This window comes from Gouania willdenowi, chromosome 1 (genome assembly GCF_900634775.1).
Source record: "Gouania willdenowi chromosome 1, fGouWil2.1, whole genome shotgun sequence".
Lineage (NCBI taxonomy): Eukaryota > Metazoa > Chordata > Actinopteri > Blenniiformes > Gobiesocidae > Gouania > Gouania willdenowi.
This window is the reverse complement of record NC_041044.1, coordinates 12,008,816-12,028,678: the sequence shown is the minus strand read 5'-3', so window position 1 is coordinate 12,028,678 and position 19,863 is coordinate 12,008,816. Positions and strand designations below refer to the sequence as shown.

Sequence of the window (19,863 nt, the reverse complement as noted above, 5' to 3'; positions counted from 1 at the left end):
AAACTTTCATCCCTTTCAGAGCCACGTCTCTGTTCCTCTCCTGTCCCTACCCTGCAATTATAGTGAGATAAACCACACTTATTCATCCCTCTATTTGGCATGAAAGCAAATCATTTTCTATTCACCAGAGGACCAGCTCAAACGGTGTCAGGAAATGTGTGTCTGTCTGTGTGTGTGTGTGTGTGTGTGTGTGTGTGTGTGGGAAGAAATGGCACAACACGTGCCAGTAGCAGGTTTTTTTTTTTTTTTTGCTAAAGTGTTGCCACCTAATCTCACGCATGATTAGGAGAGCAATAATACGTCTGTCTGAGCCAGTCACAAACATAGCAGCTTCAATCTTAGTGGTTCATGCAGGTGTTTTTGTGTGTGTATTGAACCACTCAGGCACATTACATTCACTTCTTTCTCATCCGTGTTTCTGGCTTTGATTCAAACCAGATGGATTGCAGACTTCCAGCCTTGACCTTCACCTAATATTCTCAATATGCCCTCCTCACCCTTTCATTTCCCACAGCCTCACATCAATGGCTTTACTTTAAAAAATAAAAAAAAGAAGAAAAAAAGAGGTTGACTGTGGAGATGTCCATTAGTTAATCAGTACACAATGGACACACTTCATTGACAGATGCTAATGATGTCCTCTTTGCTCTTTTTTCAATCTCTCAAACACTCATCTTTCACCCGGACTAATGTTTCACTCTTTTATTCACTCTGTGGCTCGGCCCAATGCCCCATGCTGTGGTTTCTCCATGTTGATTATTTGACTGGCTGTAAGTAGAAGGGAAAGGAAAGGGAGGATTAAAGCAGTGGAAATTAAGCTTTCTCAAAACTCATATATCTGTGTTTGCTTGTGTATTTGGATATACAACAAAAATCATGAGAATTTCTATGTTGTAGAGCACTTGCACAGTTTTTTTTAAAACGTGTTTAGGGTTTAAGGCATAAATTGAGGGTTGAGGTGAAAAATGAAAGACCGCAAAGGTCAAGGCAAAGGTTGAGCTCAAGCACCTACAAAATAAAAGAATGTTTTATGTCAATGGGTGTCCTGTCAAAAGACTATCCTAATGCTTGCGGGGCAGCGCCCCCATGTGGTAGTCATGCAAAATCACCAGTCATGTCTAAAAGTTGGAAAGATAGGTCATATTTTCACCTGCATTTATTCGTTTGTTTGTTCGTCTGTTAGCAAGATTATGTCAAAATTGTAAAACTGATTATGAAAAGATTTGAACCTAAAATAGATTAGACCTAAAGCCATGGATTACTGCCTATAAACCGAGAATGCTTACGTCATTAAAGAATAAACAGAATAATACTTCCAAGTCAGCATTCATGACTAGTTGAAATAAGCATGAATTAGTTGATCTAAATAGTATAATGATTCAACTTGTCAAACTCCTTCAGTGTGAAGTGATTATTATTGATCTGCATCAAAGTGTTCTGGAGGACAGTATTCAAAGGGCTGCTGTTCTGCAGGCTTTACATGTCACTTTGTACAGATGTGTGTAAGTCTAATTGCTGTGTCATTATCAAGCTAGGGACAAGGGCTGACAATGAGCTACGGACTGCAATTGTATGTGTTTCATCAGGAAGGCAATGAAATCATCTGAATGAGTTTATCACCAGTGGTTTAGACCAGGCCTGTTTTATTGATGCTGCTATTATAATGTTTTTTATTTCTTATTGTAAGGTATCCTTGAGCATTGAGAAAGACAGCTTTGAGTAAAATAACTTAATATTATTCATGTTAATAATATAGAACCACTGTAATGCATATTTCAGATGCCTCTTTACTCCAACACACCTGAAACTAATGCAGCTCATAAGAAGGCCCGATGATGAGCCATCCTTTACAATCAGGTACACTGTTTTACACTCTATTAGCCAAAGCTGTAAGAACCTTTATAGTGCCTCACTTCTTTGACAGGAAAAGTTTTTTCCTCAGGTTTAGTCCAAGAATTTTTTCTGAAAATGTTAAAGAGTAAGGGCACAATTTTAATAAAGGAAGGATGGCATTGACTGATCATTAATTATTCAGTGAGCCGTAAGCGCCAGGGATTTTCTGACCCACTAAAAAAAGGCTCTAGTTAAGCTCATCTGTTCCCTGAGAGCTCTCATGTTATGGATTTGAAACCTACTGATTGATAATATTACATGTATAAGATTGTTATTCTCAATGACACTTCCTGGTTTAATAAAAGTTAAATAAAATAAATATGTGTTTTGAATTTCTGAATAAATGTAATGAATTTATAGGTATTTTAGAGACTACCATCCTGACACAAGACATGCCTAATTCAGTGACTTAAGTTTTGGTTTGGGCTTCATTAGCTTTTAAAGATCTCTTGCCTCATCTAAATATCAGTTCCACACCCAAAGATTTTAATAATATCTTTTAATAATGGAATTTGTTTGAGTGGAATCTTGTTTGCATTAAATAACCGCATCAGATCTATAAAAGCTTGTTTAAACATCCATCAAGATTCAATATGAACTACAAGAGAACTATGGTACACATGGTAACTCAGCTAAAGCAGTGATAGGACGGAACCTGGAGGGAAGAACATGAAAGTTTTTGAGAAGAAAAAGCGGTTTTATATTTACTTAATAATAGAACATTAAACTGATGATGATAAGAATGCAAGGTTGTTAAGAGGGATTTGTTTTTACCAGGGGTATTCAACACCAGTCCTCGTGGGTCGGAGTAATGAGACTTTTAGATGTGTCCCTCCTCCAACACACCTGAATCAAATAAATGGCTCGTTATCATGCTTCTGCAGTGCTTGATGACAACACATTGGTTTCAACCAGGTGTGTTGGAGCAGGGCCACATCTAAAAGTCTCAGGACTCCGGCCCTTGAGGACTGGAGTTTAATACCCCTGGTTTATACCAAAATAGAGTAATTTGTACTACGAAGCTGGATTTCCTCATATCACGCTAAATTTTTTTCGTGTGTGCTGTACTGCGACGATGGTTAAATTCTTACAGGGCTAAATCACTGTGGTAACTTATGCTGAACGACTTATCTGGTCGGGAGTAGGTTATGTCTAGGGTCTGAGCGAGTATGAAAGTCCCGCCTCCTGACCAATCAGGTTTTCTTAGAAAATGACCTGCCCAAATATATTCCACTTTATGATGTAGGCTGAGCTGTATGAATGCAGCATTAGAGCCACAGACATGATCTGGGCCTAAGCGTAAGGTGAAACGGATCAGCGTCCGTTTTCTCCAATGAATATTGTATAATCTCACTAATTTAAGCATTCCTTCCTGCCTGCTTATGCTGCAGTAGCAGTGTTGTCTTTGGTCTGAATTATTGATTTTAATTTTTCATATTTTTAGAGAATTATTCCTCAATTGTGACGTCAGTTGCTCTCCAATTTCTCCGTATTTGTGATTGGTCTGACGCTGCAATCTCCACCCCTTTCACTGGAGCATGCACGTAGCCAGGCTGAAATCACCTAGGTTAAGTGAATGTATTTATATCCCGTTTTGTACTACAGCTGCTCTGTGACGGAGAATGTTTGGTTAGGTGAAGCCCGTTAACAGAGATTTCAGCATATTCTTAGTCACCTTTGTAGTACAAGCCCTTAAAGATTAGTGCAGCTGGTTGGAGACAAATGTAAAAAAAAATAAAATGCAATGCTACATATTTGTAAGCTTTATTCAGAAAATATGTAATTCTTGAGTTTTACATTCCAAGTGGGAATAAACCTGCATGCTGAAGCCTTTGACTCGCTTCCTTGAATACAAAGAAAGCATTCTATTTACATTCTGTACTGTTCAAAATGTCAACTTAGCATTACAATGGAATAAACATGTATCTCTCCATTTTCTCCAAGAAAGGAGAGATTTTGTATTCACCTCACAATACAAAATGTAGATATAGAAACCGCTCTCTCTCTCTATCACTCACTGCACTGCCATCACAGCTGAATATACTCATTAAGAATGTAGCAGATACAATCAACATTCAGAGTACGGACCAGGAAACTTAAAAGCCTAACTTCAATGCCGTGCAGCATAGCAAGATATTAGAAGGGACTTGGATAAGTGCATGCTGAATTACATTACATGTTTCTGCCTATGTATTAGTCCTTATGTCTGAGTCCAAATATGGAATGATTAAGGAAAAGGCAGAGTGGGCAGATCTTAAAAATCAGGGAGGTAGGCCTTGTAAACGTAATGGTTTTGTCATTGTAATACACATCAGATATAAAAAGCAAACATAAATCAAAGAGAATGATGATGAGAAAACACAAACTGCATAAAACAGATGTTCATTGTGTCTCTAATAAAAGGTCTGGATTCCATTCTGATTAGAGGCTGACAGTGTTGTTTCCCTGCATGTTTGAGTTTTCTCTATTAACACCCCACGGTCTGAGGCCTGCTATGTTAATGAATGACTTCAGACAGAAGTGCTGATGTCACTGCTGGATTGTTCTACTCCACACTATTGCCCCGATAATGGACTGGTTATGTGTCCATGATGATACTTACATTAGATTATTAATGCTGTTGTAACTGGCAGTCCCAGTATGTGTAAGCAGCCCAGGTATCGATTAACACGATTCACATAAAACTAGAAGAACTTCAAGCCAACAAAACTGGAGAGCAGAAGATAAATATTTTGATAAATGTCAGGCCAACACGAAGACGCTAATGCTTTAATCACTAGTCAGATTGATTACTGTAATGCCCTGCTTTCTGGTCGCTCCAAAAAGAGTATTTCAAGTTTACAATTATTACAGAATTCAGCAGCACGTGTCCTGATGAAGACCAGGAGGCGGAAACACATTACACCTATTTTAAAATGTCTGCCTTTGCTCTCCGTGTGTTCCAGGATCAATTTGAAAGTTCTCTTATTGGTTTTTAGGTGTCTTAATGGTCTTGGGCCTTCTTATCGCTCAGAACTGCTTTAACCATAAAAAGACAGTCGGGACACGCTCGCACGGTGAGGCTTCGTTCCAGTTTTACGGCCCCCGTCTGTGGAACAGTTTGCCGAAGAACCTCAGGGCTGCAGAGAATGTTCATATTTTCAAGAACAGGCTCAAGACTCACCTTTTCAAATTAGCTTTTAACTAAATATTTATTGATTTTAGGATTGTTATCCTTTATGTTGTTTTTACAGTTTTTCAGATTGTTCTTTTATGTAGTTTTAGGTTTATCTTTTAGGATTACTATCCCAGTGTTTCCTCTGAGGGGGCCCTCTGTACTAGGGGATGTGATGGGCCGTGGCTGCTGTGGTGCTGTCTGTCTTGTGGCCCTCAGTGATGGTAAATGGCTTTTGCTATTTTGTTGTGCCGGGGGCTCTGTCTTGTCGCCCTGGTGCAGACGGGTCCTTGTGATGTCTCCTTACTTAGATCCTCTGTACCCAGCCATGTGCCATCGTCCTTATTTTAACCTGTGTGTCAGTGTGCGGTGGGCGGGGTTAGTACGGGGTGGATGTTTTGTTTGTCTTTGTGAGAGCACTTTGAGCTGCATTTTACAGTGGGGTTTCCTGTGAATTGTTAGTGTGGGGTATTTTTGTTATTGTATCATGCAAGGTTTTAATAATGTAAAGCACTTTGAATTATATTAGTACAGTGCCTGTCGGATATGTATTCATGTGGGAACATAAGGGGTATATTTGCGGGTGCAATTTTCCTGGTTTAATTCTATGGGATATGTGCATTACTTCATCATCACTTTTATATTTTTTGTATGGTGTATTTTTCTGTAACGTGTTAGTTGGAGTCATGTGTATTTGTGTATCATTCTGTTGTCTTTTTGTGCATAAATGTTTGCTGTTTTTTTTTTTATTTAAATTTTTTTGTAATGTATGTTTTTTTGGAGTCACGTGTATATTTGTATAATTATTGTTTTTGTTGCTATTGTGGTGTGATTCAGGAGTAATTTTGTGTATTTTTCTGTATAAATGTATGTCGAGTACAGTGCCCGTCGGAAGTATGTATTCATATAGTCAGAGCTTAAGAAGAGTTGTCAATTATGGGCATAAGGCAAGGCAAGGCAAGACAAGGCAAATTTATTTGTATAGCGCATTTCATACTCAAGGCAACTCAATGTGCTTTACATGATAAAACATTCAATTGTTTAAAATCAATAAGAACATTTAAAATCATCAGTAAAATCAATTAAAATCATCAGTAAAATCATCAACAAACACATTACATCAACAACATGACCAAAAATCTCTCTCTCAATCATATGCAGTAGAGAAAAAAAGTGCCTTTAACTTTGATTTAAAAATGTTCACATTAGATGCTGACTTCAGCTCTGCTGGCAGTTTGTTCCACTTCTTTGCAGCATAACAACTAAAAGCAGCATCACCATGACCGGAGATTTAAAGGAAGTTTGGAATCACGGGAATAATATTAAATAACCATGAAATATTAACTTTAATGACTTTTAGTGGTACAAAAACGCTGATACCGAGGAAGCCGTAATTATAAAATTAATGTTTTGACCGTTTTGCTTCAGCAAATTACTCCAAAATAACAGATACACACACTCGGGGTATTTGGAACGTGGATGAATAGCAGTTGATTCATAGTTCATCTGTTTCACCAAGACGGATGCCGGAAGTCGTCTCTTAACAGATTGTGCGCTAGCGCCCCTCACACCCTGAGGTCAAAAGCTAAATAGGTTTAATTTTGGGACCGTCCAGAAGTGAAATAAAATTAAAATAAACATTTTGAAATGACCAAATTACTCTAAAATAACAGATACACACATATTTGGAACCTGTTGACCGAGTTTCAGGTCGAACTCACACCGCGTCGGGGAGATATTTGCTCCACACACACACACACCCACACACACACAGACCTCCCTTGCTTTTATAGGTAGACAAGTACAGTGCCCGTCGGAAGTATGCATTCATGTGGGAGCATAAGAGGTATAATTGCTTTTATAGGTAGATATATGAAAAGTGCTCTATAATTAAACATGTGATTGACTGATTGATTGTGGTGCTCATTTGCATTCTCCCAATGTATAGCACAAATAAAATGGCTGCTTTTATTGCCATGGGATGGTGGTTTATGGGCTACCTACCAACTTCCATCTATTGACATGGAGTATTTATTTACTTTGCTTATGAATGTAAAAGACACTATAGCTTACACCACAACTGAAAACATATTTAAACCTACTGAGGAAACTTTGACATGTCAATATTTATAATGATACACTACAACTACATCAAAAAGTCCTTCATCCCTTTATGACCAGTAAAGCTTTAACCATCTCAAACTGGTTTTCTGAAGTTAGTTAACTTCACATGGCCTCCAGTGAGAACAATGAACAGATAGACCGTCTATGAGATGTGGTGGATTGACATATTAACATCATGACTGCAGCCAACAAATCAAACATTTTTTAATTGCACTGCTATTTAAAAAAATACCACATGGTTAAGGCTTTTCTTGCCTTTTGAAAAAACATTTTTTTTTTATTTTGATTTATCCTTCTTTTTTAGTGCTATTATATTAAAATGTTGTGAACTTTGCTTGATTTTATTCATATTGGGTGCTAAATTCAGTTTTCATTCTTAAGTGAGGTATTAACATGATGAAGTGTTTCACTCACAGCTAGTGCAGAAGCTTAAATAACAAGACATTCATTTTCTCTTTGTCCTTTGACTTCATGTGTCTCACAAAGCCTTTGAGCATTTTTATGTTCTACCATTTCAAGAGGACATTTCCTGACATAAAGTTCATCTGTCAATAAATTGAGTGTGGCAGCCTGGGGGGGGATTGTCTTTATAAATCCCAGAGATAAATGACTGTTGTCCTTCAGTGGGATTTACTGGTAGATGGTCTAAACACACAACATAGAAAATGCAAACTCACTCTGATGCAGGGAGACGAGAAGTAAAAAGGAGCGGTGTGGTGTTGTATTAGTATGATATGGCACCAGGGTTGGGGTCAATTACATTTTTCAATTACAATTACATCTTCAACTATTCATGTTTAATTACAATTATTGTGACTGAAATTTTTTACAATTATAATTAAAATTACAATTATTATTATTACAATTAATCACAATAACCAAACCTGAAATAAAGAACTCCATAAAACGTAACCACACTAATGATCTGGTGCCCAGGGAAGAAAAAAAAGGAAAGAAGAGGAGGAAAATGTGGATTAGCCAGTGTTCCATGATATCCCTGATAGTCAAACAAGCTAGCAGAGCGACCATGCTAAGGCATGTTAGCAGCTAGTGCTAAACAGAAACAGATAAAATACTAGCTTAACAAAAACATTGATTGCATTTCAACAGCGGTCTATTAATTTATTACATTGTAGTTTAATGTCATTTTAAAAGAACTATGTATTATTATGTACAGTACATGTAAGGAGTGTATTTATTTAATCTATGTATATATACAGTATATATAAATGACTTGACATGATCTATAGATAGGTAAACATATTACAGATGCATAAATTATCAAGAAGAAAGTTAATATTTCTAATTTAGCCGAGACCTTTTTACTTTAAGTAAAACTGTATTCCATATGTAAACTTGTGTTTTATTAGTGTTCTGTGTCAATCTACTTCATAAATAATAAATAACTCATCTACTTTTATCTGCTATGAGCTACATCTTAAATTTGTGCCTTTATTATATTTATAAATATCTAAATATTTAATCTATCTAATCACATCATGCATATCCTATGACTTGGTTTGACTGATACACAAGCGAGTGGGTTCACATTGTTTTTCCCCCTCTTCAGATTCACTGAGGAAATGTAACAATGTCATCGATGACTTCACTGGCAGAAAAACCACTAGAATGAAGTAGAATGGCTGGACTAAAGGATGAATACAATGAAGGGGGCTTTTTTTTTAGCTAGTGTTGGTTAAAGTTGCTTTATAAAGCACCACTAGAAAATACCAACCCCAAACCCAACTGAAGGCTGTTGATCACTTCTAAATGCTAATAGCTTAGAATCAAGTGCCAAACACTCAAAAGTCCAGTTTAAGAGCTAAACAATTCATATGAACAATAAATAAGAACCTCAGATTTCAATGAGTCATGATTGAAAGCATGTTCTGTTCTTTCTGTGTGACTCAGACCTTCGTCAACAAGGTTTCAAGACCTTGAGTCTCACAGCAAAGCAGTACAGTGGGTGATATTCTTCCGTCCCTGAGGTTGAGAACACAGAAACAATGTGGGAGTCGACAAGTTTATAATAAACTTTATAATCTAACTCCCTCCTTATCTAGATTAGCTTTTAATTTGTATATATGCACAAAATCAAATTATCATTTCTCACATATTTGGATTAAAGTTGCTGGATCACTATAATACAAAGGCTATTCTAGTCTAGTCAGTTTATTTATTCACATTTCAGACTTTTGAGAATCCTGCACCTAGAGTCAAACTATGAACCTTTAGAAGTGATAAACAGCTTTTTGTTGAGCCTGGGGTTGGTATCATCTCAGAGTGGTTTTTGTTGCGTACACACTTATCTATCTGCTAGATTGTGGTGAAAATCAGATGTTACATTATGTGCTGCCCCAGAAGAAAGGCACATAATTAACTTCAATAAGGTCTATTGATTATGTTCAAAAGGGATGATCTACACTTTTAACTTCATTGATTAATGTTCGTATGTGTCAAACGGTTTGTTTTTTTTCACTGTTCTCTGTACACACGTTTTTACACTTGCTCCACTGATCTTTCACACACTAACCTTTTCATTACCCCTCTCACTCTGGTCTAACAATAATGGCTCTTTTTAAGTATTTTCCCTAATAAAGTCTTTAATATAGTACCCTTCTTAAAGGAGGGCCACTGATGGTCACAAATATGCAATACAATCAATCGATTTCTTTTTTGCAAGAAAAAACCTGCATATTTGTAAAAAATTACATATGCGAGTCATCCAGTTTTTTCCCTTTTCTTAGTTTATTTTTATTTTAAAACACTTTTGAGCTTCACCATCAATAAAAAGAAATGGTTTACTTTTTATTGAAAAGTCTCAGGCCAAGTCTGTGTCACGCTTTAAATAATCAATTATAGATGGAAGCTTCACATTTTTGACAAAGGAACCAGTGTGTTAACTCTACATGGGACAATTTAATGACATAGGATGTTGCTGTTTTGGGGGATTTGCAATCTGAGTAAAATCAGTTGTTCAATTGATTGCAATCAAGAGCCTGAACATTAGATGGCAGCATATGCTCCTTCATACAAATGAAAATGAATCAGATGCAGTTCTGTTGATTAAAACAATGCTACTAATGAGGGTTCCTAATTGAGGATAAAACAAGAAATCACATGGAAAATAGATAATACATGTTTAATCCATGTAAAAATCTTTCAAACAATTACAATTCTTATGTTAGATGAATTCCAGATGTGTCTGTCTTGTTTCCTTAAGGCTCCTGTGTGACTTCTATTAAACACAAACCTGGATGGTCATCGTTTGTTCTGTGAAGAAAAGAGAAGAATAATGACAACTGTCTCAGATATTTTAGGTGAAAAGCTCAAAAAAATTTCCCAAATTCTTACCTGGTTTGACCGAGCAGCAGAACCACAGACAGGGTACTTCCTGGAAGAGATTGGAAAAGTTTTCCCAGACTCCGGTCCAGTTTCTTCAGCGTCTGTGTCACTTCCTGATGCAACAGCAAATATTTAATATGAAGTCACTTCAGATAAAAAAAAAAAAACTGTCGGAGTCCAATCTATTGTTCACCTTTGTTGTCTCATCATCTATTTCATCTGGACCAGAACTCACTGTTGTCATAGTAACCCATGAGGGTAGGTGGAGCGGAGTCAGCGCTGAGCAGATGAGGTAGTTCTTTATTCGTAGATCCTCAGAGGCACTGAGTGCTGCTTGTTTACCATCAGGGCTCCAAAACTCTGTCCATCAAAAACACTTAGTCATACAGATTCATCGAAATATATGATGATGCAAATACTGCTTACTCACTTATATATGCATGCCTTGCTTGTTTTTCAGGTTTGGAGAGCAGACGCACTGACTGCACGGCACCAAAGGGAGCAAACATCTCTCTGAGGGTTGCCTCGCACATTTCTGATTCATCAGTAATGGAGTGGACGTGTTTATTTTGTGTTTCTGATGATGACGCCCCATTAGCTAACGCTGGTGCTTTATTTCCACTGAGGTTTGGTGAGAAAGTCTCCACCTCTCTGGCCTTTAGTTTTACTGCGTAGAGCTGACAGATGTTCAAAGAGTCACTCATTAAAACATCCAGGGTCACATCCAGGTCTAGTATGGACTCATGCACAGGCCTCCGCACCTACAACACAGAAAACACATATATTATAAACCACCCAGAGAAAATGGAATAAAATAAAGAGGGTAAAAAGGGTACCTTGATTTTTTGTCCTTGGACAATGATTCCATTCATTGTTTGCACAGCTAACATCGCTCCCTCCAGCAGCTTAAACTCTACTTTTGCATGAACCTACAGGGTGAAAGTAATTAGAAATAAACATGGCACAAGATGCTGGAAGTCAGTTTTTTTCAACCTTGGGGTCATGACCTCATTTGGGGTCACCTGGAAATAAAACAGGGTCGCCTGAAATGTTTAGTAATTGATAAAAATTATATATCTATACATTACTTTTAATTATTATTATATAATTATTCATCTTTACCACACACAATTACAAACAAAAGTATTCCATGTTTTCACTTTCTCAAATACAATTCTCGTTCAAAAATAATGTAGTAAAATATATATATCTGAGTTGGCACATCTTGTCACTTTGCGCACTAATCCTGTATAACAAACGTGATCAAAAATAATGTCTCTGGGGTCGCCAGAAATTTGTGATATTAAAAATGGGGTCATGACTCAAAAAAGGTTGTGAACTACAGCTGTTAGTGTTTACAGAAAGACTCGAAGCACAATAAAAATACAAAAAATGCTTCCAAACTTACTCCATTGAGCATTTTAACAGTTCGGACTGGCCCGCAACACCAAAACAGTCTCTTTACTTTTCTCTCAGAAATCCCTGCGAGGAAAGGCCCGGCAAACACCACACACATGTCCTGAAGAGCCACACACACCTGTGAGACAAACACACACACTATAAACACAAAACACGCTCTGCACAGGAATGCATGTTCAGAAAGAATAGCTCACACTGGGACACTGCTGCTGACGGGGTCGGCTCTTCTTCACAAGTTTTGAGAAAGAATAAAAGTGGAGGACTGAGAGGAAGGGACACGTGGTTTGATCCCGGAAAGACTTGAGCATCTGCATGGAGAGAGAAAGAGAAAGTATGCACAAGCAAAAGGATGAAAGGAGGAACATTTTCAGTTGAAAACAAAAAATCTCCTTGCTCCTCACCTCTTTGTCAGAGCTGTACCACCTCTGATTGGATAGATCCATTGCTACTACGTCACGTTTTCCATAATACGCCACTGACTGACCAAGAGCCTGCAGGGCATCAGAAAAGCTGCACGAGACAGGAAGAGCATAATAATCAGAATTATATTTAAGTGATCTGTGAGGTGGAAGAATAGTCAAAGACTAAGGCTAAAGTGGGTATATGGTTAACACAAATAAAAAAGATTAGTGTGTAACTGTAGTCTTGTTCATTTAATTGTTCATTTTGTAGTTTTGTTAAACTTAGAAGGGACGGTTTAAATCTACTGGAGTTGCACAGTGTGCAGTGATTCACACACTGTTTTAAGAATCCAAGCAGTGCTTCATAACCTTATTAGAGGTAGTGAAGTCTGCAAGCTTCAGCAGTGCATCCATTGAACCCTTAGTAACTGTAAAAATGAAATATAATTTCTTCAAAACATTGGTACTGTATATATTTTATTTGGACACACACGTAAACCTAGGTTTAGTTTTAGTTTTGTTTGAAACGCTTATAATTTTAACTTCAATTTTTATAAACGTATATTTCAAATTAAAATGTAAAAGTTATTTTAATATTGTAATTTTTTAAAATATATATATATACATTACTTATTTTGTGCAATGACTAATTTTCAGGTCTGGAGCTTCATGTCTCAAACCGGCCCCCTTTAGCTTGTGACCCATTATTATAAAAATCATCTTTTTATAACCTCACATGTTAAGCAAGAGTTGCTTCAAAATGTAGATTTATTTCAACATGAGTGCTGATCTCCAACATTAGTCTTTTCAACAATATCAGAATCTATGATGATCAATGATTTGAAGTGATTTCATACAGTGGATGAACACGCCATCTTTAATGTTAAAAAAAAAATCCAACCATGACTTTTCATTCATGCAGCTTAAAAATAAGACATTCATTTGATGAGTTTTAATTATGATTCTTTCTTTTTCTAAGCGTAGTTTATATAGAAAATGTCAAGTTTGTTAGTGAATAAACTTTTTGTGTGTGTATTCCTTATGAGAAGAAAGCAAAAGCCTCAAACTGCACTTATTTTTTTGAATGAGCAGACACTGGTAAATACATGGTCTGCTACTCCTGGTGCTACAACAGAAAAAAATGAAATGATGGTGCTGTCAAAGAAGCATGTAGTGTAGATGGGAGGAGCATCCCACCTCCTGCCTAAACATAAGGCTTCTGCCCCTTTTCCACTGGTCTGACCAGAGTGTAGACTGTGCATGCTCTGACTGACCAACAAACCAAACCAAAGGAAAATCAGTTAGTGTGCTGTAAGTAAAACACAGATTATAATGTTTTGGACCTTTCAGTTGGTGCAGATTCAGGCTGGGTGTGGTCAGACGAATCCTCTTCCACTGTATAGCCCCAAAGCTCCTTTAGATGAAGCTCTACAACCTAAGCCAGAGGACTGATATTCATATATTCTTCTATTTGTGCACATATGTTTGTGTTTTAAATAGAAGACAGTGGCCCAACCTGACGTGGTCCTGTTTGGATGAAGTACTGAGCTAGTTCCAGGGCTGCCTGAGCATCTTCGGTCGGATTGTGACCCATCTTCTCTCCGTTCTGGATTTGCTTCCTGTCAGACGAGAACATTCCTATGAAGGTAGATATGTTGCAAAATGGGAGAACTTGTAGAATGTGATATGAGCTTATGTATTAAAAATCCACACATGTGTGGATTTTTTTATACATAAACTCACATCACATTCTACAAGCTACCTTCATACATTCCCTTTGAGCAGTGAGGGATGAGAGAGACACAAACAAGAGCCTGAAACCTAAACTTACTTTAGCACCGTCTCAGCCAGAACCTTGAGACTAAACCGCTGTCCAAAGTCTTTTTTATACAGCAGTGACGTGTCGATCACATGTGGATGGATGAGCTTTAGATTGGACACAACATTAAACAATAATGGTCAAAAGATTAACATTTAAGTGTGAAAAAATCCACCACGTCACAAACCGCTCACCTTCAGAGCTAGAAGGTCGTTGTTAAGCGAATGTCCCACCAAAATCGCATCCCTTGGCAACAACTTCAGGAGCTTGCTTTGAATGTCTCGTAAAGTGGTGGAGATTGGTCGCAACATTGCCGCAGTGATGCCGGAGAACCTTAGGAGGAGGAGCCAAGACATTGACTATCAAAGCATGTTAGGTGACACACATATATTCATAACACCTGCTAATTTCAATTAACAACTTTTTTAAAAAAAACAAAGTGTGCAGTTCTTTGTACCTTGTGAGGTAGTTCCAAATGCGGTTCTCAGGCTTTACCAGCTCATCCAGCACACACACCCCACTATTGTTCACCAGAGAAACACGAGCCAGCTCGTATCCTTTCTCTGTCAGGCACTGAAACACAGCACAAACACATAGGTATACGGATAAATAAAATACTGAGATAGCTGCCAGGAAAAGACAGGAATCAGGAAACACTGCCCAGTTCTTTCATTAACAAATGTATAAACAAAGACTGATTTTAGCTCTGGACTATTTGTGAATATGTAGATTGTATGTATGATGACATATGGGTGAGTTGGGATTAGACCGTCGTGAGACAGGTTAGTTTTACCCTACTGATGATGTGTTGTTGCAATAGTAATTGCATTGTATTGTTTGTTGTATTTAAAAAACTAAATTGGTAGTGCACAAAGGGGTAGGATTTACAATGTTTACACTTCTTCCTGCTCCTTTTCACACATGTAAATTGAGAGGTTTAGGTGTTTGTGGATTATATCTATCTATCTATTTGTACTATTGTTATTCATCATTGCTTTTTTTTTTTTAAACTGTTTTGTTATCATTTTATATGTTCAAAATAAGGACATGAATCAACCAATCAATCAATGTATTATTTAGATCACACTAAAATCAACAAAAAACTAAATATGCATGTATTTATATAAAATATCAGGTAGACCTAAAATGTTATTGAAATTAGGATAAACACATGCTGGTATATTACTGGATTAAATTACTGTGCTAGAAATGAACCACTTCTATAATTGTGCGTCACTGCCCTCTAGTGGTGATTCCGTTGGAAAACGTTGGATTTTTAAAACTAAAACAAATGCCAGCCAATCTACTTATGAATAATTCTCACTATCAATATCTACCAGCAAGTTGTTTTTTTTTTAAGTACTTGGTTAGCTATACCCCATGACCCTGAAAACAGGAACAAGCGGGCTCACAAAATGGATGGATGGATGGATTATTGGCTATATTTGAGCAGCTATATAACTGGTTATAAATGGGAACAAACAATGTAACTAACAGGATCTCACCATCTCACAGTCGAGGCCAAACAAAGGACTGTGGTCAGTCACATGATCAATGCTGTCCGTGCACACAAAGTCCTCAAATCCAGGCATTCCTGTGTGGAAAGCAACACACAGGCAACTGAATAACACTGAAAAACCTCACATTTTATTCTCAGAAAGCTTGTACATTGTAAACAAAATCTTTCAAAAACTAAAATCTTTAGGGGACAATTTCACGAGTATTTAAAACATGTAATTTATAAAGAGTTTTTTTTTTTTTTTTTTTAACTGTGTGAAAAGCCATAAAGAGTTATCGTTCTACTATGAATCCATCTTCTAAACTTCGTAATACATTTCATGAGTGCATGGAACTGAAGCTAATTCCAGCTAAATTGGCGTGGAAGGTTGGGCTCAATTCAGTTCTATAACATTTTATTCATAAATAATGCAAAGGCACCCACAGCTCTTATCACAGCACAATGAAAAGGTTGCATTTGAAAAACAAAGTGAAACATTTCCACAGAAGCAAACAAAGCAACCTAGTCATTCTCACTGAGTATATATACATTTTCCCACTTTAATAAAATGTGAAATGCTTCCCCACCTTTAACTGGGAAATGCTTCTTAATCTGCTCTTCCTGGGAGAGAAGGTAGCCCGTCAGCCCTTTACACTGTGTTCCAAACGTCGTGATCACTGGATGAAATTTCAGCGCTGCAGCAGAAAAAATAAAACCTGGGAGAGTTCATGACTGTGGTCATATATACAGCACAGGATGAGGCTGCTATGACAGCAAATTTCATAAAGTTGCTTCATTTTAAAAATTAATTTAGAAAGATATCAATATTTATAGTGTTTATTTACCCCAATAGGGTGAATAAACTCTATATACCGGGTACCCACGGATCCTTAAAAAGTCTTAAAAGGCAATAAATTCAAAAATTTAAAACTAAGGCCTTAATTGTCAATAAAATGTCTTAAATTTGAACACATAAGTATGATATCATGATTGTAATTAGTTTCACATTTCAAAATAAATGGTAACATTATTTTTTTGGTTTTAAATATATAATTTACCGTAACATTGAGCAATCACGACAGCAAAACCAACTACAAAACAGTGACGTGGTTGCGGCAGGACTGGGACAGATGAGTGTCATGCTTGTAGAAACTTTCAACAACATGGGGAAATTGAAATTTAACAAAAAATTGCCTGTTCAATGAAGATTTTTCTGAATGGTTTATGTTTTTTCTGTTGTTGTTGTTTTACAGATTTCTGGCTATTTTTGTAGTCATCTTGTGTGTTTTTGGACAGATTTTGATTCTCTTAGTCAGTCTTTTGTATGTATTTAACTGTTTTTTTGTGTGTTTACTTTGGGGCACCTGCACTAGTCACTGGAAAAAATGTACCTTAACCCAATGTAACTGATGTTGCATTTTTTTCCCCACAATTGTTTTACTGTGAAGTTGGTTTTAAATGTAATTTCAAATGGCATTAAAAAGTCCTAAAAAGTATTGAACTGAATTTGACTGAAGCTGTAGGAACTCTGTATAAAGTACTGGATTCAGCATATTTTCATTTCCCTTGACTTGCTAGTTTCTTTATAGCTTTATATTACTGTATACTGTATGAGTGAACGGTTGTAAAGTAATATGAGCATTCAAAAACATGAAGCTTCCTTCATTGGTAACGAGATGCATATGATGTCTGTAAACCTGTAGAATAAACCCACCATTTGGCACGTCTGCGTCAGCTCTGGGAATGACCAAAATATCCGGTTTGGGAATTTTACTGTTGAAAATATCAGACGCTACATGGTCACTTGATGGTGTGAATGTGACCCTCTGTAAAATAAAATAACATCTTATTCATTTCCACACATTGGATTAGTCATGTCAGAGTTCTTCAGTTCCCTTTCATGACTTACAGTGGTGTACTTGGTCCTGAGGTGTGGCAGTAAGAGGAGGTGTTTATAAAAGTGACTCTGCGTGAGGCCCTCTACTATTGCTATATTTACTCCTCTAACCTTTTTCTGCCTGTGAAGACGACACCAGCTGGAGGGGCGAAAGAAGAACAATTGTGTTATAATGGCAAGCAGTAAAAGCTCTTTACAGAATAACAAACATGTGATTGATTCCACAGACTTCACCTTGGCTGTGTGATGCCACCAGTTTTTCCCAAAGCAGCATACTGCAGCAACTCTGTTAGCTCCTGGAACGTGATTGGCTGCTGTTGGTGATCGGGCAGCACTGAGACCCTCGGTGGTCGAGAGAGACTTCCGTGCTGCGACTGCTCAGTGTGAGCAGACACCTCACCTTTTACCCGTTTGACCTTCTCTGGGACAGCACTGAGATTTAGTTTTCTTTTCTTGTTGTTCGGTCCTGCTGATGCTTTTGGAGGTGATGACGATGATGATGATGACGATGACGATGATAATGATGACGACTGTGGCTTCATGTTAGAGCTGGTCCACCTACTGGGAGTAAAATAAGTATGTTAAGTCGAGCACGTTTCATGAACCAAAGTTAACAACCCCCGGTGCTATTGGTACGTTTACCAAAGTACACTAAGGGTTATGTTATAACCCTATATCGCAACAATTTTTAGGGTTAGGGTTAAGGTTACGGTTAGGTTTAGTTTTAGTCACGTGACCTAAACTAGCCAATGAGGGGTGCTGCGTACGGATAGAATGTTGGTATATTGATACGGCAACCGTACGGATAGACACTGCCTTCATTTTACACAAATAACATGAACTTGAAATTGCTTAAAATAAGTTCCTGTAAGTGCACACGTGATAAAACAAGTAAAATACATTTTAAAGAGTTATAAAAGATGTGAAGACGTGCAACAAAACGAAGCAACTCAGATGTATTTATGGCATGATAGAGATATGGTCAAACTGACCCTGACGAGTTGCTAAATCTTTGAGAAACTGTTGATCTACTAAAATAGTTAAACACAACTGTTTCAAGGGTTCACGAAAACAGGCCAATGTCTGGATCTTCATACCTTGTTATATACCTCTATATTAGTTATAGATAATTAAAAGGACACAGTAGCTTAAAAACTACAAGCATAAAAATTGGAAACTAGAATATAAATTGGCCGGCACTCAGGAGCCTCCATGCATTACCACAAATTAAAACATTAGCTGATGTAAGACAACCCATGGTTACAGATTATTATTCTTTTTTATATATATTATATAGACCATTTTAATTATAAGGCAACATTGTATGTGACTTTACATCAGTGGTTTTACAACTTTTTCTCTCTCTCTCTTTTCCCATTTGAATTCCAGACGAACCCACATGGGGCCACAACCCCCAGATTGAAAAACTCAGCATTACATTATTATGTTTTTTATGTGTGCAGGAGTAGGGGGTAAATGGCTTCAGGTTAGTGTCTGAATGGGAGCTGGACTGTAAGAAGTTTGGGAACCACTGCCTTAGCACTAAACCTAACCATTTCATTCTGTCGCCCTAAACCTAACAAGTTCAGACTTTCGCTGTAACCTTAATATCATAGTAATACATAAGTATTATCGCCCCAAAACTACTTAAAAACATTCAGACTGTTTATCTCACTATATATCTATCCAATCATGAACCTTTCTATAATGTTTTATTTCAGTGGCTGAGAAGAAAGAAACTCTTACCGTTATTGTTATTGTTGCAAGTCACATTTTTTTGTAAAGTTAAAATTCCGCATAAAGACAAGTGTCTATCCTACACTAACAAGTCATTTAGGACAGGCAGATGATTCCCATATCCACAGTAAAACGTCAAAATATTGTGAGTGTACACACACAGTAAATATGTATAATTATAGAAAATAATACCATGAGGTACAGTACCGCACAGTTCTCCAGGATTGACTGCACGTTCGACCACGTGTACTGTTCTGTGATTGACCCGACTGACTTACAGACGAAACTAATCGAGCACAGACTGATAACATTTTTTTATTTTTCATTTCTTTGGACGAATTTTATCAAATAATCTCAAAATGTATGGAAGCAATTCATTAGTTTTTATCAAGAGTAATTATTATTGTGAGAAATGACTTAAGGCACACCAAGGTTTCCAGAGAAAGAGGTAATTCTGAAGGAGGTAACATATCTAATGTTCAGGTAGAAAACTAGATTTGCCTGTTTTATACAGTTGTAAAATGACCCACAATTGGGAAAAGAATGCACAAATGAATAATAATTTATCAAATTCAT

At 37.0% G+C, this 19,863-nt stretch overlaps 1 protein-coding gene across 4 annotated transcripts; it reads right to left on the bottom strand.

Annotated features, from left to right (window-relative positions):
* Positions 1-10,365: 10,365 nt before the first annotated feature.
* rexo5 (RNA exonuclease 5) lies at positions 10,366-19,547 on the bottom strand. Of its 4 annotated transcripts, none has more exons than XM_028452506.1 (19): positions 19,480-19,547; positions 17,785-18,111; positions 17,563-17,689; positions 17,368-17,479; positions 16,241-16,369; positions 15,661-15,749; positions 14,613-14,728; positions 14,350-14,488; positions 14,168-14,262; positions 13,853-13,955; positions 13,680-13,771; positions 12,337-12,445; positions 12,130-12,243; positions 11,925-12,053; positions 11,353-11,445; positions 10,947-11,277; positions 10,710-10,876; positions 10,526-10,629; positions 10,366-10,444 (listed from the first exon to the last, which is right to left on the bottom strand). In XM_028452506.1, the coding sequence occupies exons 2-19, from the start codon at positions 18,090-18,092 to the stop codon at positions 10,390-10,392; spliced, it is 2,412 nt and encodes an 803-aa protein (XP_028308307.1). In that variant the 5' UTR covers positions 18,093-18,111; positions 19,480-19,547; the 3' UTR covers positions 10,366-10,389. The 4 variants fall into 4 exon arrangements, with proteins under 4 accessions (XP_028308307.1, XP_028308334.1, XP_028308316.1 ...); XM_028452533.1 differs by having other exon boundaries at positions 16,241-16,348; XM_028452515.1 differs by lacking the exon at positions 19,480-19,547 and adding an exon at positions 19,297-19,467.
* Positions 19,548-19,863: the final 316 nt, after the last annotated feature.

What these genes read in the sequence shown, in the direction of transcription:
- rexo5 (XM_028452506.1), bottom strand. Translation starts at nt 18,092, where the DNA reads ATGAAGCCACAGTCGTCATCATTATCATCGTCATCGTCATCATCATCA. An exon ending in TCAGGACCAAGTACACCACT is followed by an intron (nt 17,480 to 17,562) that starts GTAAGTCATGAA and finishes TTTATTTTACAG; the next exon opens with AGGGTCACATTCACACCATC. An exon ending in TGACGCAGACGTGCCAAATG is followed by an intron (nt 16,370 to 17,367) that starts GTGGGTTTATTC and finishes GAACTCTCCCAG; the next exon opens with GTTTTATTTTTTCTGCTGCA.